General features: G+C 41.5%; 4 protein-coding genes across 4 annotated transcripts in view; 2 read left to right on the top strand and 2 right to left on the bottom strand.

Moving 5' to 3' along the window:
* The window catches only part of LOC116381108 (RNA exonuclease 4-like), a 1582-nt gene extending 62 nt beyond the window's left edge, over positions 1-1520 (bottom strand). Inside the window, exons 1-4 of the mRNA XM_031842949.1 lie at positions 1014-1520; positions 573-907; positions 339-485; positions 6-90 (exon numbers count right to left, since the gene is read on the bottom strand). Of these exons, the coding sequence (XP_031698809.1) occupies positions 6-90; positions 339-485; positions 573-907; positions 1014-1238 (792 nt within the window). The 5' untranslated portion in view covers positions 1239-1520. The remainder of the gene's footprint in view (positions 1-5; positions 91-338; positions 486-572; positions 908-1013) is intronic.
* A 245-nt stretch (positions 1521-1765) lies between these two features.
* On the top strand, positions 1766-3681 carry pigp (phosphatidylinositol glycan anchor biosynthesis, class P). Its single transcript, XM_031843787.1, has 5 exons — positions 1766-1837; positions 2111-2195; positions 2689-2761; positions 2910-3028; positions 3331-3681. The coding sequence occupies exons 2-5, from the start codon at positions 2114-2116 to the stop codon at positions 3444-3446; spliced, it is 390 nt and encodes a 129-aa protein (XP_031699647.1). The 5' UTR covers positions 1766-1837; positions 2111-2113; the 3' UTR covers positions 3447-3681.
* A 94-nt stretch (positions 3682-3775) lies between these two features.
* Positions 3776-8309, top strand: LOC116381542 (putative nuclease HARBI1). Its single transcript, XM_031843786.1, has 2 exons — positions 3776-5230; positions 5840-8309. Exons 1-2 carry the CDS (start codon positions 4459-4461, stop codon positions 6268-6270), a joined length of 1203 nt encoding a protein of 400 aa, XP_031699646.1. The 5' UTR covers positions 3776-4458; the 3' UTR covers positions 6271-8309.
* Positions 5550-12261, bottom strand: part of LOC116381107 (receptor-type tyrosine-protein phosphatase H) — a gene marked incomplete at its 5' end in the record, with an annotated part of 7782 nt that continues 1070 nt past the window's right edge. Inside the window, 15 exons of the mRNA XM_031842948.1 lie at positions 5550-6938; positions 7338-7473; positions 7778-7938; positions 8150-8272; positions 8520-8654; positions 8895-8971; positions 9102-9192; positions 9340-9421; positions 9662-9712; positions 9808-9901; positions 10084-10347; positions 10518-10748; positions 10921-11178; positions 11638-11895; positions 12068-12261. The exon at positions 12068-12261 is cut by the window's right edge and continues 82 nt beyond it. Of these exons, the coding sequence (XP_031698808.1) occupies positions 6804-6938; positions 7338-7473; positions 7778-7938; positions 8150-8272; positions 8520-8654; positions 8895-8971; positions 9102-9192; positions 9340-9421; positions 9662-9712; positions 9808-9901; positions 10084-10347; positions 10518-10748; positions 10921-11178; positions 11638-11895; positions 12068-12261 (2290 nt within the window). The remainder of the gene's footprint in view (positions 6939-7337; positions 7474-7777; positions 7939-8149; positions 8273-8519; positions 8655-8894; positions 8972-9101; positions 9193-9339; positions 9422-9661; positions 9713-9807; positions 9902-10083; positions 10348-10517; positions 10749-10920; positions 11179-11637; positions 11896-12067) is intronic.

Genomic DNA, 12261 nt, shown 5'->3' with positions numbered 1-12261 from the left:
TTCACGAGGGACACGCGAGCCAAGATGCTGTCCTCTCCATCAGGACCAACTCCCACCATCTCGCAATCAATGGCCACGGCTTTGGTGAGGCTAAGTGAGTGGGCATTGCCAGAAAGGGAAACACAAAAAAATAAGCGAATATACGGAAAAGTCAAACTAGTCTTCTAAATATGTGCACAGACAATGCAGCAAGACCGGTGCCAATGCTGCATTCACGTTGTTCTGAGGATTTCTCAGCTTATGACCTAACTGTCGAAACACTTTTACCAGTAAGACATGAACTCTTTTGAAGCACATCTGTGGGGCTACACAAATACACTGACTTCGCCTTCACTCACCCGGCAAAGGCTCCCTGCTTGACCAGGGCACTCTCCGTGTCCTGGTTCTTCTGAATGCCCTGCTTCCTCCTCATGATCTCTGCTGCCTCTGCTCCCACTGTTGCCTCAATGTCATCAGGGTCCACATCATCAAACCACATGTCCTCTCTGCAATAGCACACAGAACAATATGAAGTTAGCAGCCACAATTCTTCTGGACCCGAGTATCAGCAGAAGTGAGTTCTGTGCACTTACTCTGTGGGTTTCTTCTCTTCCACCACAAGCTTTTGTTTCTTGGCTGCTTGCTCGCTGTTTAGCTTTCCACTGTCTTTTTTCCTTTTTGGAGCAGCAGACTGTTTTGTCTCTTTTACAGCTGGAACCTTCGAGTTCACCCGAGAGTCCTTGGGGGCAACACTTTTAGGAACAGGTTTGTGTTTCACTTTTGTCCCAGCGTCTGCCTGCTTGGGACAGACATTATTCTTGGAAATATTTTTAGTAGAATTTTTTTTAGCCCCTTGGTTTGGAAGAGCACCATTCTGAGGTGTTGGTGTCACAGGCTGCTTCTTCTCCGGTTGATTGGCCTTCAGCATCTGTGGAAAGTTTTGCAAAAGTTGTGAACAATCCTAAGGAAAGTGACTAAATCTGATGCAAAGATAAGACATGTAAACATTGTAACAAGCTATTATAATGACAAACCTCCTGTAATATCTTCCAGTTAACAGAGAACTGCAGGCCATCTTTTGGAGGTATTGGCTGCTGAGCTTTAGCTTTATCTTGCTTCTTGGGTGGTGGCTTTATCTTCATGAACTTTTCTGTCATCCACCGTTTCCTATTCTTTTTCGATGTGTATTTTTTCTCTGAAGATGTGGCTGGTTGTGTCTTAGCAGGCGACTCTTTTGTCTTAGGCTTCACCTTCGACATTATGGCCACTTTCGGTGAAATATTGCGTGTTATTTGGTTAAAGTAAGTAAAGTATCTAAGACGTCCTCAGCCACGCTGGACCGTAGAGCTCCGTCACTTGGTCACCGGGTAACGTAAAAACAAAAGTAGCGGTCAACACTGTCTCACCAAGATGTTTCCGAGGAGCACGTTTAACGTGTAGTCGCACCGACGCAGAGGTGTTACTCGAATAATTCTCTGAACTGGTGAGAAAATTGCCCGGTAGCTAACTGAAGCTGCACCAAAGCCATGCTGAAATGTATATTTCCCAAATGTGCAGCTGCGAAATGTGTCCGGCAACAACAGGAAATTGTAATTGAAATAACTGAGCTAAACAATCCAACGGTGCGATTTTCAAATAAAACATTCACTTCAATTTATATGATATGTTAATCTATATGTTTATTCTTTAAAAATATACATTTAGCTGTTTCTTTTGTTTTTATTCGAAAATGCGGAACAGTTTGTGCCACGTTTTGTGCCAAACGTTTCACATCGGACCGAAAAATGTATGGGACCAAACACGGGCAAACTGGTTGATCGAGGATATATGTCAGATTAGATTAAAGAAGCCATCCGGGGTTTGTTTTGTATTATTTTTTTTACATGTCCTTCTCTCACAGTTCTGATAAATACTCCACACATATGTTGAGGGCATCTTGTATCAAAAGCTCAGTTTAGGTGTGTTGATAGGAACATATCTGGTGACGTTAGCTTTTTTTCGCTACTAACGTTAGCTGTTATATGAACTACGTTAAATTGATTAAACTTTAGGTCTGAAGCTTTATATATGCCATGAATTGTGACACTTCTACAATGTAACGTTATCTTTCTGTCTTTCGTTTTGGTTTCAGATAATGGTGGTAAGCTCTCCTTCTCCTCTGCCTGAGAGAGCCATTTATGGGTTTGTCCTTTTCCTCGGCTCACAGTTTGGCTTCTGTAAGTAAATGTCATTTCCCTTTTCATATATTAAAATGTTAAACATGTCTAATTAATGTTGAAAATCCATCATAGACATTAAGGGAAGTGAATAGCATGTTCATACAGTTTCATGTACAATCACTGGTCTATACAGAAAAATCATTTCAAAATATAAGGCTGTGTATATTAATTTAGTTTATTGAAGAAGAAAAAACGTTGGTTAAATATTCTACAGATATACGTTAAATATTAAATAAAATGCAAAACAACTGAGTCAGATGCAGTCGTTCATTACACTCAATGGTTACTGTGAATTGAATTGCCATGCAGGAACACTGTGTGTGTGTGTGTGTGTGTGTGTGTGTGTGTGTGTGTGTGTGTGTAGTACCTGCAAATAAATCCTAATCATCTATTCGCTAATGTCAAACAGTGGGATTAGGAATCCAAACAAAAAAAAAACAGTCAGCCATGTCTGCAATGTGACGTCTACTTTCCTTTGTTCTCTCCGCAGTTCTGTATTGCCTGTGGGCATTTATACCAGAGGAGTGGCTTCATTCCATAGGGCTCACCTACTGGCCTCAAAAGTAAGTAGAAAATCATGTTGGTTATTAGTTATCCAATAACCAGTCCCCTGTCTTGACTGTTAAATTAAACAGTGTGCCTCAGGAAATACATGTACCACATTGGAAGTTTTATGATCCGTTAACTGAACCATTTTACTTCCTTGTGTAGGTATTGGGCCCTCGCTGTACCAATCTATCTTCTGGTTGCAATAGTGATCACTGCGGTGTTGCTGCTCGGAGTGAACATGAACAACACGGCTCCACTCAACTCCCTGGACAACTTCACAGGTGAAGACATTGCCTTAGGCTAACTGACCTACTGGATAGGTGACAATCGAGCAGCAACGTTTGTTTTAGAGAAGTGAAGCCAGAGATTATACACTCTCCATGTGTTCACTCCTCCTATCGTAGTTAATGGACTCAGGACCTGCAGCTTGTCTCGTAAAGGGGCGGGGCAGTGGTGAAACCCACATGACATAGATAGAGGAAACTGACCCTGACACGAGAAAACACTCAAGTCTTACAAATGTTCTTATAGAGTTTGGAACTTCCTGATCTTAACGTCATTTATTGTTTTCTTTTTGTCACAGATGTGTACGCTCAAGGACAGAAGACAACAGACAGTCACAAGGGGGGAATACCCAGACTGAAAGATGTTTCCATCAGTGAAGTCAACAAAATGTTTTATTTCTCCCCCACGTCATAACAAACAGGAAGTAATTTAGCCAGAGGAAGAATCAAGGTGAAGCAGCACGGGATTACCCTCTGTTTATAAAAGAAGGCTTCTGCTTTTATTATTTAATAACAGAGATATGCTGAATGTGATGTAACACAATTTCACAATATAAGTGACTATTATCAAAGTAACTTTGATAATAGTTAGTAAAGTAAAGAACTTGTATGAACAAGGTGATTTTATTTAATAAATTACATACTTTTTATACACGTGGCTTGTGCAATACTACACTCATATGACGATATCATCATATGAAATAAATGAACTACGATATCGTATATATACATGACGTATGTTGCATTTTGGATTTCATGGGGAAGATTCTAACCTGACCGTCATGGATGGATAACTGAGCGGGCCTATCGGTCACAGGCCCAGGGGGCCAAAGTGTAAGGGGCCCCCTTTCACTTGGGAAATGTTGATCGAAGAGACACGTACTGACCTCAAAGAGATGCAGAATGACTGGACCGGTACAAAAGAGACATGCATACATAATCTCAGAGACATACATCGACCACAAAAGCATCACAAAGTCTGTGGGTCTTGCTCCGAGGTAGGAGAGTCTACAATTCAGGCCACAGGTATAAAAGTTAATATATAATATTTCTTATTATGGTGTGTTACCTACAATTCCTCTCTTTCACTTGTAGTTCCCCACAGATAATGTATTTTATAGAGATACTAAACATACTTCAATTTATGAGCATTTGTTTTGCTTTAGTACAGGGTTTATACTTCCACACTGATAACTGAGAGGGGAAATCACACTTTTCTGGGTAAAAATAACTAACAAACCAGTAAGTCATTGAATATAGTTTCCCCAAAGTATCTTCCACTGAAATGACTAAAGTACTTGCTCCATCTGGATTGTATTCCCTTCATTATTAATGTACCGATAGTTGCATTCCTGTCCACTGGGTGGCGATAAAGTGCAGCTTTTCGGACTATCTAAAAGAAGAAGACCGTGCTTCCATATTGCTTGATGCCATACGTCGTTTGTCTGTCATCCAGTAATAGTCGTTGCACCTTCAAGCCAGAGTCGCACGTGTTTCACTGCACTAGTAAACAAATGGCCTTCGCTCTGCCGGTGTGGCTCGCGGTGCAGGAGGAGCTGCTCGGACACGACGGAGCGGACTGTGCGGCTCCGAGCAGTTTCGACGATTTCGACGACGACGCTTTGTTCCAGATGTTCCACCTCACCAGACCCTGCATCGCCTTCATCACGGACGCCGTCCGCATCCGCATGAAGAACGTCGCCTTGAAGAAACCCGCGCTGTCGGTGGACGCGACGGTCATGGTGGCGCTGAACTATTACGCGCACGGCGTTTCCTCCGCCGAAGTCCTGCAGAGAGTCGGACCGAACCAGGCGGACAGCCTCGCGGCCATCTGCACAGTCTCCGAAGTCATCGCGGGTATGGCCGATCAGTTCATCTCATTCCCACTACTCCGGGAAGCCAAAACCAATGTCGCCTCCAAGATTAGGAAAGTCTGCGGGATCCCCTACGCGCTGGGCGTCTTGGCTCCAGCTCACTTCAAGATAAGAGCTTCTCCGTACGAGAAGGAGACGTTCAGGTCTTTCGTCAACACCTTGGGTTACACGTCGGTGGTGAGCCAGATCATATGCGACTCCGACGGCAACATACTGAGTGTGGAAAAGTGCTGTGTGGGCAGCACGTTTGAGCAGGAAATGTGGGAGTCGTCGTTCAAAGGAAGAGAAATGGAGGAGGAACTGCATGGACCATATTGGGTTATTGGTAAGATGTAAAACAAAAGCATAATCAGGAATGGTGACCCCCCCCCCCTCTCTCTCCATTTGGATGTCATTATTTTTCTGTGCTTTACTAAATGTCAGTGTATAATTAGCCGGCTCACACACAACCTATAACATGACCTGCTTTTTTTTTCTTTTTTTTTTTTTTTTAAACCTAATATCCAAACAAACTATATTCTTGGCGTTATGCTACCCACAACAGTGTATTGGTTTAAAAAAACACTCAATTTTGATAAACAAAAAAAAAAACCTCACGGTCCATGTGCTAGTTTTTTCCAGAGCGTTCAACTGTTTGTCATTCTTCCTCAGAAAATCTGCAGAGGAAATCTCTCGAAAAAGTTTATAAGTGGACCTTAAGTGAAATATTTTTGTCAAACTACTGCTTACAAGGTTAAAAATGAACTTCCCCACTTGATCATTCAGAAGATTGTCATATTAGATAATATGCACTGTCATTTCATGACAAACCTATGTTGACATTCACTCTTCAAAATGTTGATTTTTATTGATTTTTCTATTGATTAAGCTCCGAAACACACCGGTACCCCGTCTAGTTGTCATTAATTGCATTCTCTCCTGAATTTCTTTAAAGGTGGAAAAGGCTATCGCTTAAGCAAACACGTCTTGACTCCTGTGTCAGAACCTGCAAATGACGGTGAGACGCGCTTCAACGAGGCCCACGCCAAGATCCACAACGTCATGCGGACAATGCTCGGCTCCATGAAGAGGCGTTTCAGGTGTCTGATGCAACTTGGTTTTGCACAAGAATGCTCTTTGGTCAAAAAGGCCAACATTATCAAGGCGTGCAGTGTCCTGCACAACATCGCTAAGAAGTTCTCCGTCCCTCCCCCGCCTGTAGCCGGTAAAATTGAGCCCCTGCATCCAGGCAAGCAGCATTCAGTGCCGGTCACGATCAACCCCGAGGCCCTACAAGCCAGACAGGAACTCATCCGTTGTCACTTCTCTATCGCCTCCACTAGAAAGGACCCACTAAGTAAAGCCATCATGGGGGAGGATGCGTGAGCAGAGCGGGTGTGTTGCCTGCTCTAGGTAGCAAAGGATCATCAACATATAGTACGAACATTGGACCCAAAACCTAGCTGATGGCGCAAGATTTATACTCTGGTGTTTTGCTTCTCCGTGTCAGTTTAACACTAATATGAAAATGTGACATACTGGATTTTTCTTCTAGTTTGCAGAAAAAATGCATTCAGGTATTTTTGTTCATGAAAAATATTGTATTTCTTGTACAAATAGAAAATCATACTTTTCTACCTACACTTATTAATTTTAATAAATGTAATTTAAACATTTTTCATTCACCTGGAGTTTTGTTTCCTCACATCATAATAAGAAGAAGAAGAAGAATACACATTTTGTAGATGAGAGGAACACAAATTTACAAGTTAAATAAAATCCAAACCGTACTATTCATGTACAGTAAATATATGACTTAAACGCTTGCATATTTACAGTTAATAACAAAAATATAGCACGGAGACTTTAGAATTAGTTTTACATTAAAGTAATGTAAAATCTTGTAGATCTTGTTGAGTTTAGGCTTTTGTGAACTTTTGCAGTGCAGTGGCATTGGCGTAGATCATGTCTACATTCTCATATATGTTCTCTTCAGTCTTCTCATCTGGCTGCAGACGGTCCATCATGCATTGGTGCAGGAAAACGTACTGAGACTGAAAATAAGAAAACCAAGTGTACCGGTCATTTGAAAAGCAGAAGTTTGGTTATGAAGGGTTCATGTTCACATCGTATTCTGGCCGACACTTCCTTGTAAATGTTAACGAGCCTCAGTTTCCTGATAATGTGGGTTTGTTTAGACCCACAATTAACTTGGGAAAGTTTAAATGGGACAATAGAAAAGACAATCTCAGAACCATGTTTTTGGAGGATGGATATGAACAACTACATGGAAATCTAAGCAAAGCTTACGATTCTATACATGCTATATACAGTAGTTTCAGTGCTATTACTGTATCACCAGCTGTAAGGTCAAGAGAGTCTCAACCGTAAACATGTACCCAAATAAGGAAGTGGTAGTTCAGCCTGAAGTAACTTCATATGAGCGGTTTTACCTCCGTCTGCACCATGTGTGGTCGGCTCAGTCTCATCTTGTGCACAAAGCCGTTGATTCCCACTGCACTCTCCTTCTCGAGCTGCTGAAGTAGCACATCCAGAGCAATGATGGTGCCTGTCCTCCCCACTCCAGCACTAAGAGAGACACGCAGCAATTAGGTAGATCATTAGATAGTCCTGATGGTCTCGAAGTCGGTTTTTAACTTCATGTGGAAATCACTCACTTCCGACTTTAAAACATTTTCTCCCCGCTGAGCACCTTCTTACTTAAAACACTAAACCAGTGAAAGTTATAAAAGCTTATATTTCATCAAAAATCGATCTGCATATATATCATAAGATATGACAGCAGTAATGTTATAAATTGACCCAACTCTTTGACCTTTGTCTGATTTTTACAGGCTACTCTTCAGACTTGCAACAAGCACTCATTCTGTACCTGCAGTGAACCACGGTTGGTGCTCTCGCTCCTTCTCTGTCTACGTGCTGTCTCACCAGCTCTCTGAACTGGATCAGGACTTCTGTGCCCTGTGGGACTCCATGGTCAGGCCAGGCAGTGAAGTGAAAATGTCTCACTGTGCGCTCTTCTGAGGTGTACCCCTGTGAAGATGATCAAATAGAGGAATTCAAATACTGTAAGTCTTCAACCAACAAAGTCATCGTTGAAGTCGTCAAGCATTTATCCTACATTTTTACTTGTGCTCTGACACGATCACACTTTTCATTCGCTTTGTTGTGCGTTGTGACTTGGAACTATATTAAAACTCAACCTATTCAGTTACACCATAAACATTTTAGAGATGTTCCGTACATGTTTCACCCTAAATTCCCTCAATGTCCAGTTGGGCTCCTGCTGCTCAGATCTGATGGTGACCAACAGCTCTCCAAAAGAGCAAGGCTTTGTGTCTGCAGGCCAGTACCGCTCACACTTAGTCTAGGAACAAGAAACACCATAATTGGGTTATTGAAGCTGTTTTGATGTGGTTGTAGTCGTCAGTAGCAGTAGTCAATCAAAGTCAGTTCTTTGTGGGAACTTAAAAACCCACAAAAAGTAACTGTGTGCACTGTCACCATTTGACTACACGTCAGCCATAAGAGCAAACAGTGGAGTCAATCATTTAAGTTTGCACTTCCCCTAAAATCTGCCCGTGTAACATTCTCAAAACTTCCTGAAGACTCACCCGTCCTCCCTCGGTGCAGTTGGTCACCATGACAATGCCGTTCACTCTTTGTTCCCAGATCATTCTCCAAAAGTCATTGACCGTGGACGGCAGAGGACCCTGGGTGGCGATGTACTCTCTGTCGCTTTTGTAGCCCTAAGAAGCAATCGTCAAAGTTAACATGAAAAACCTTTCTTGCTTGTTTAAATCAGTATGATAGAAGAGACCATTTTGTGCTCATGAAATCACACACAGTCAGCATAATTTGCTTGACTTCAAATTAATGTGCAGATGTTTTAGCAACCATTAACTTGTAACTGTGGCAACTTCATTCCTGATAATGATTGTTTCAAGCTTATCAAATCTGCCCTTTGACAGTCATCAAGTAATACCTACTGGCATGTAACAGGCATTAATGTAGTCGGAAGATTCATTGGGATTGGATGTAGTTAGCTTCACCCGACTCCAGTCATCTAGGATGACAAAACAGACGATGGTTCAACGGCAATGCACCGCAACAAAGTAGGCAATGCTTAGAATGAATCAGTGGATCTGGACTATTTCACGAGTCACAACTGCTCATGATATTGTGGGCCAGCTTACATGGCAGGACATTGTTGAAACGGTTCCTCGCTTTGTTCTGGGGTAGAAGAGCCACATTTCGCATTTGCTCCATGCCAACAGGAACGAGGCTCTGCATGGAAGTTAGGTGAGACGGCGTGTGATTGAACGGAAAGCAAGTGAAAGAAGTTCCCCAACTATACACGCACACTGTTGCAGTCATATACAAAAATAGGAAGACATAGAAGAGAAACAAAATGTGAAACGCTTTTGTATGCACCTCGTATTCCTGGCTGAAACCTCTATTCTCATCCACACCTAATTGGTAGAAGTGGTCTGGAAACTTTGCCACAGAAATAGCTCTGAGAAAAAAACACACAACAAAAGTAGAATCCATGGCAGGTTGTAATGGTATTTAAGACAATTGAGATACATAAATATTACAGAATAAAGATTGGGGTTAATCTTAAATACAGTATATTTTCATAGGTGGTCAACCTTCTAATTTTCTGTATTTATACAATATCTAATTTCCCTTTTCACCACATTGTAGACCGACCGGGGTGTTATCATTATATAGAAATGGTGAAACGTATGCTTACTTGCACTTTTTATTGGGTTGTCTGGAACCACCAATGAATGACTTATTTCTGCTGTGGGAAAAAAAAGCAGAGATGTTCCCTGATTGAGTCTGATTCACTACATTTCAGGGAAATAAAATAACTATGGTTACTGAGGCAGCACTAACCCGATAATATCTGGTCTTTTAAAAAAAATGAAGAAAGCCAAACAGAGCAGGAGACAAAAAATCACAACAGCAAATACTGCCCCTGCAATGATTCCTACAGGGGGTAGAATCTGGATTAAATGCTTTAAAACATATATAGATACTCAATGCAGTAGACACCAAAACCAAACAACAAGAACTGATTCCAAACAGAACAATAATGAAGTAAAAGTGAGAATACATTGTGAAAAGGTTACTTCAGGAAACACACTGAGTAATATAGTCACTTTGACTCACCCCTTGGATCAGTGAGACATGAAAAAACAAATGGTTCGTGACTCCTTACGGTCCCGGACAGTAAAGCCAAAGACACCTTATATGTTTTCGCAGGTTGGAATCCAGATATTTGGAGATGCCGCTCGTCATTTCCAGGCACTGTGTGAGTTTTTCCACTCACGTTCACCTCCACTGAAGTCCACACACCCTCCGGGTTATTCCAGACGATAGAGACAGAATAGCCAGCGGCCCAGTACTCGCAGTCAGCGCTTAAATACGCAGGAACTAAGTGAAACAAGTGGAAATACGCCTTTACAATGCAATCACAAACCAGTGTGTCCATTGGCAAACAACAGAAGTTCATGCATTTGCTTTTATGTCCGTCGGAAAGTAATAGTACAACAGAACACATGATTAGCCAAACAGTTAATGTGGTGAGACATATTTGTACTTACTGATTGTCAAGTTGTGGCTACACTGTGTCCAGGTTTCAGAATTACTTTCATACACAAGAGACACCTCATAGGTCGCGCCAGGGTAAAGGCCAGCAAATGACACATTGCCTCCTCGAGGACTGACATGAGTTTGCGTTTTATTAGTGGCTGTTGCATTCGAGAACACGCCTTCAATCGTTCCTTGGATTGATGAGTTAGTAACACGCCAGGTTCTTTTGGCACAGTCTATGGCTGAAATGAATGAGAAAATAAAAGCCTCCATTTGTTAAAGCTATAGCACATAATACAATAAATAAATAATACTTTCCAGAACACAAACTGTTCTGGATGTTACTATTCATATTGAAAATGATCCATTGACAACAGTTTTCGAGAGTTTGTCAGAGAGAAAGCGTGTATATACTTGTTAATGTGGTGTCTTGATAAGCAGTGCTATTAAGTCCAGAGAACCCTGTGCTCAGGCTGAATGGATACACTGTTCCAGGCTGCAGAGACGTGATTGTATGGGACACAACATCCATGTCTCCCTTTGGGTAAATTCGTGATATTTCCCCATTAATTTGGAGAAAGTAGTACCAGTTTGTATTCACTGTCGGCCACGTCAGAGTTATGCTGGTCACAGAGCGTTTAGTCTTGTCGACCGAAATCACCCTTAATGGAACTGAAAACACACACACACACACATATATCAATGTAAAAACATTTTGAATGCAGAAATGAACTGAGAATAAACACTTTTTAAGAGATTTAGAAATGCAGTGTGAATTTCAAAACATTCACTCCGACCTGAGGATGAGGTGTGAATAATAGCCTACATATTATGAGGTGCATTAGAGAGATGCAGGCCCAGGTCACTGCAGTATCTACTGGCTGTTGTCTGTTCCATTGAACTGTAGTTCTGTTTTTTCACTTTTTTACTGCAGTGTTATATTGGTCTGATTTGAATCAACGCGTGTGCATTATGAATAGGTAGTACTGTGTAATGTCAATGAGCATTCGTTCCTCTAAATCCTATATCTGTTGGAAATTTAAATTGTGATGAAGGGTACAGTTAAATACAGCAATTTGCATATCATAAGCAGAATACCAGGCTTCAAGTGTTTCGTCAAAGGTCACCTACCAGTCACAGCGTTAAATGAGAATCCAGTGCTGTTGACTTTCTCAAAGCGAGTGATGAGAGTGAAATCATATTTTGTCCCAGCATTAAGTGAATAGACCTCATATGTGACTGATGCGTTTTGATGAGGTATGCTGATGGCGTCTTCTCTGTTATCATATTGTAGAACGTACGATGAGATGTTGTTCACCGTGTCCCACTTCAGAGTTATACTGCTCTCATTTTGTGTCAACGCAATCACATTATTCACATTCCCAGGAGCTGAAAAGACAAACAGTTGACAGTTTCCACAACAAAGCAAATGATTAGTTGGATTCAACTCCATTATTTTATCAGGAAAAGTCAGAAACGTTACTCAATTTATTAATAATAAGAAACTTTAGATGAGCTAAAAGTCTTGTTGTTAGCCTTTATTGGGAGAAAACCATCTTACCAGTGGGTGCATCGTGTTTCACTCCGCTGCTTCTGACTTTTTCAAACACAGTGAAGAGAGTGAAGCTGTATATAGTCCCGCTGGTGAGCTCTAAGATTGTGTGTGTCACCAGTTCCTGTCCCGCTGATGCAGTTACATTAATCTTTGCTTCACTGAACAGAAGTGTATAGTTGAGGGTGCCATTCACTCTTTCC

Source organism: Anarrhichthys ocellatus, unplaced genomic scaffold (assembly GCF_004355925.1).
Source record: "Anarrhichthys ocellatus isolate YVR2014 unplaced genomic scaffold, GSC_Weel_1.0 scaffold4, whole genome shotgun sequence".
NCBI lineage: Eukaryota > Metazoa > Chordata > Actinopteri > Perciformes > Anarhichadidae > Anarrhichthys > Anarrhichthys ocellatus.
The sequence above is the reverse complement of the archived record's forward strand: the minus strand, read 5'-3'. Positions and strand labels throughout refer to the sequence as shown.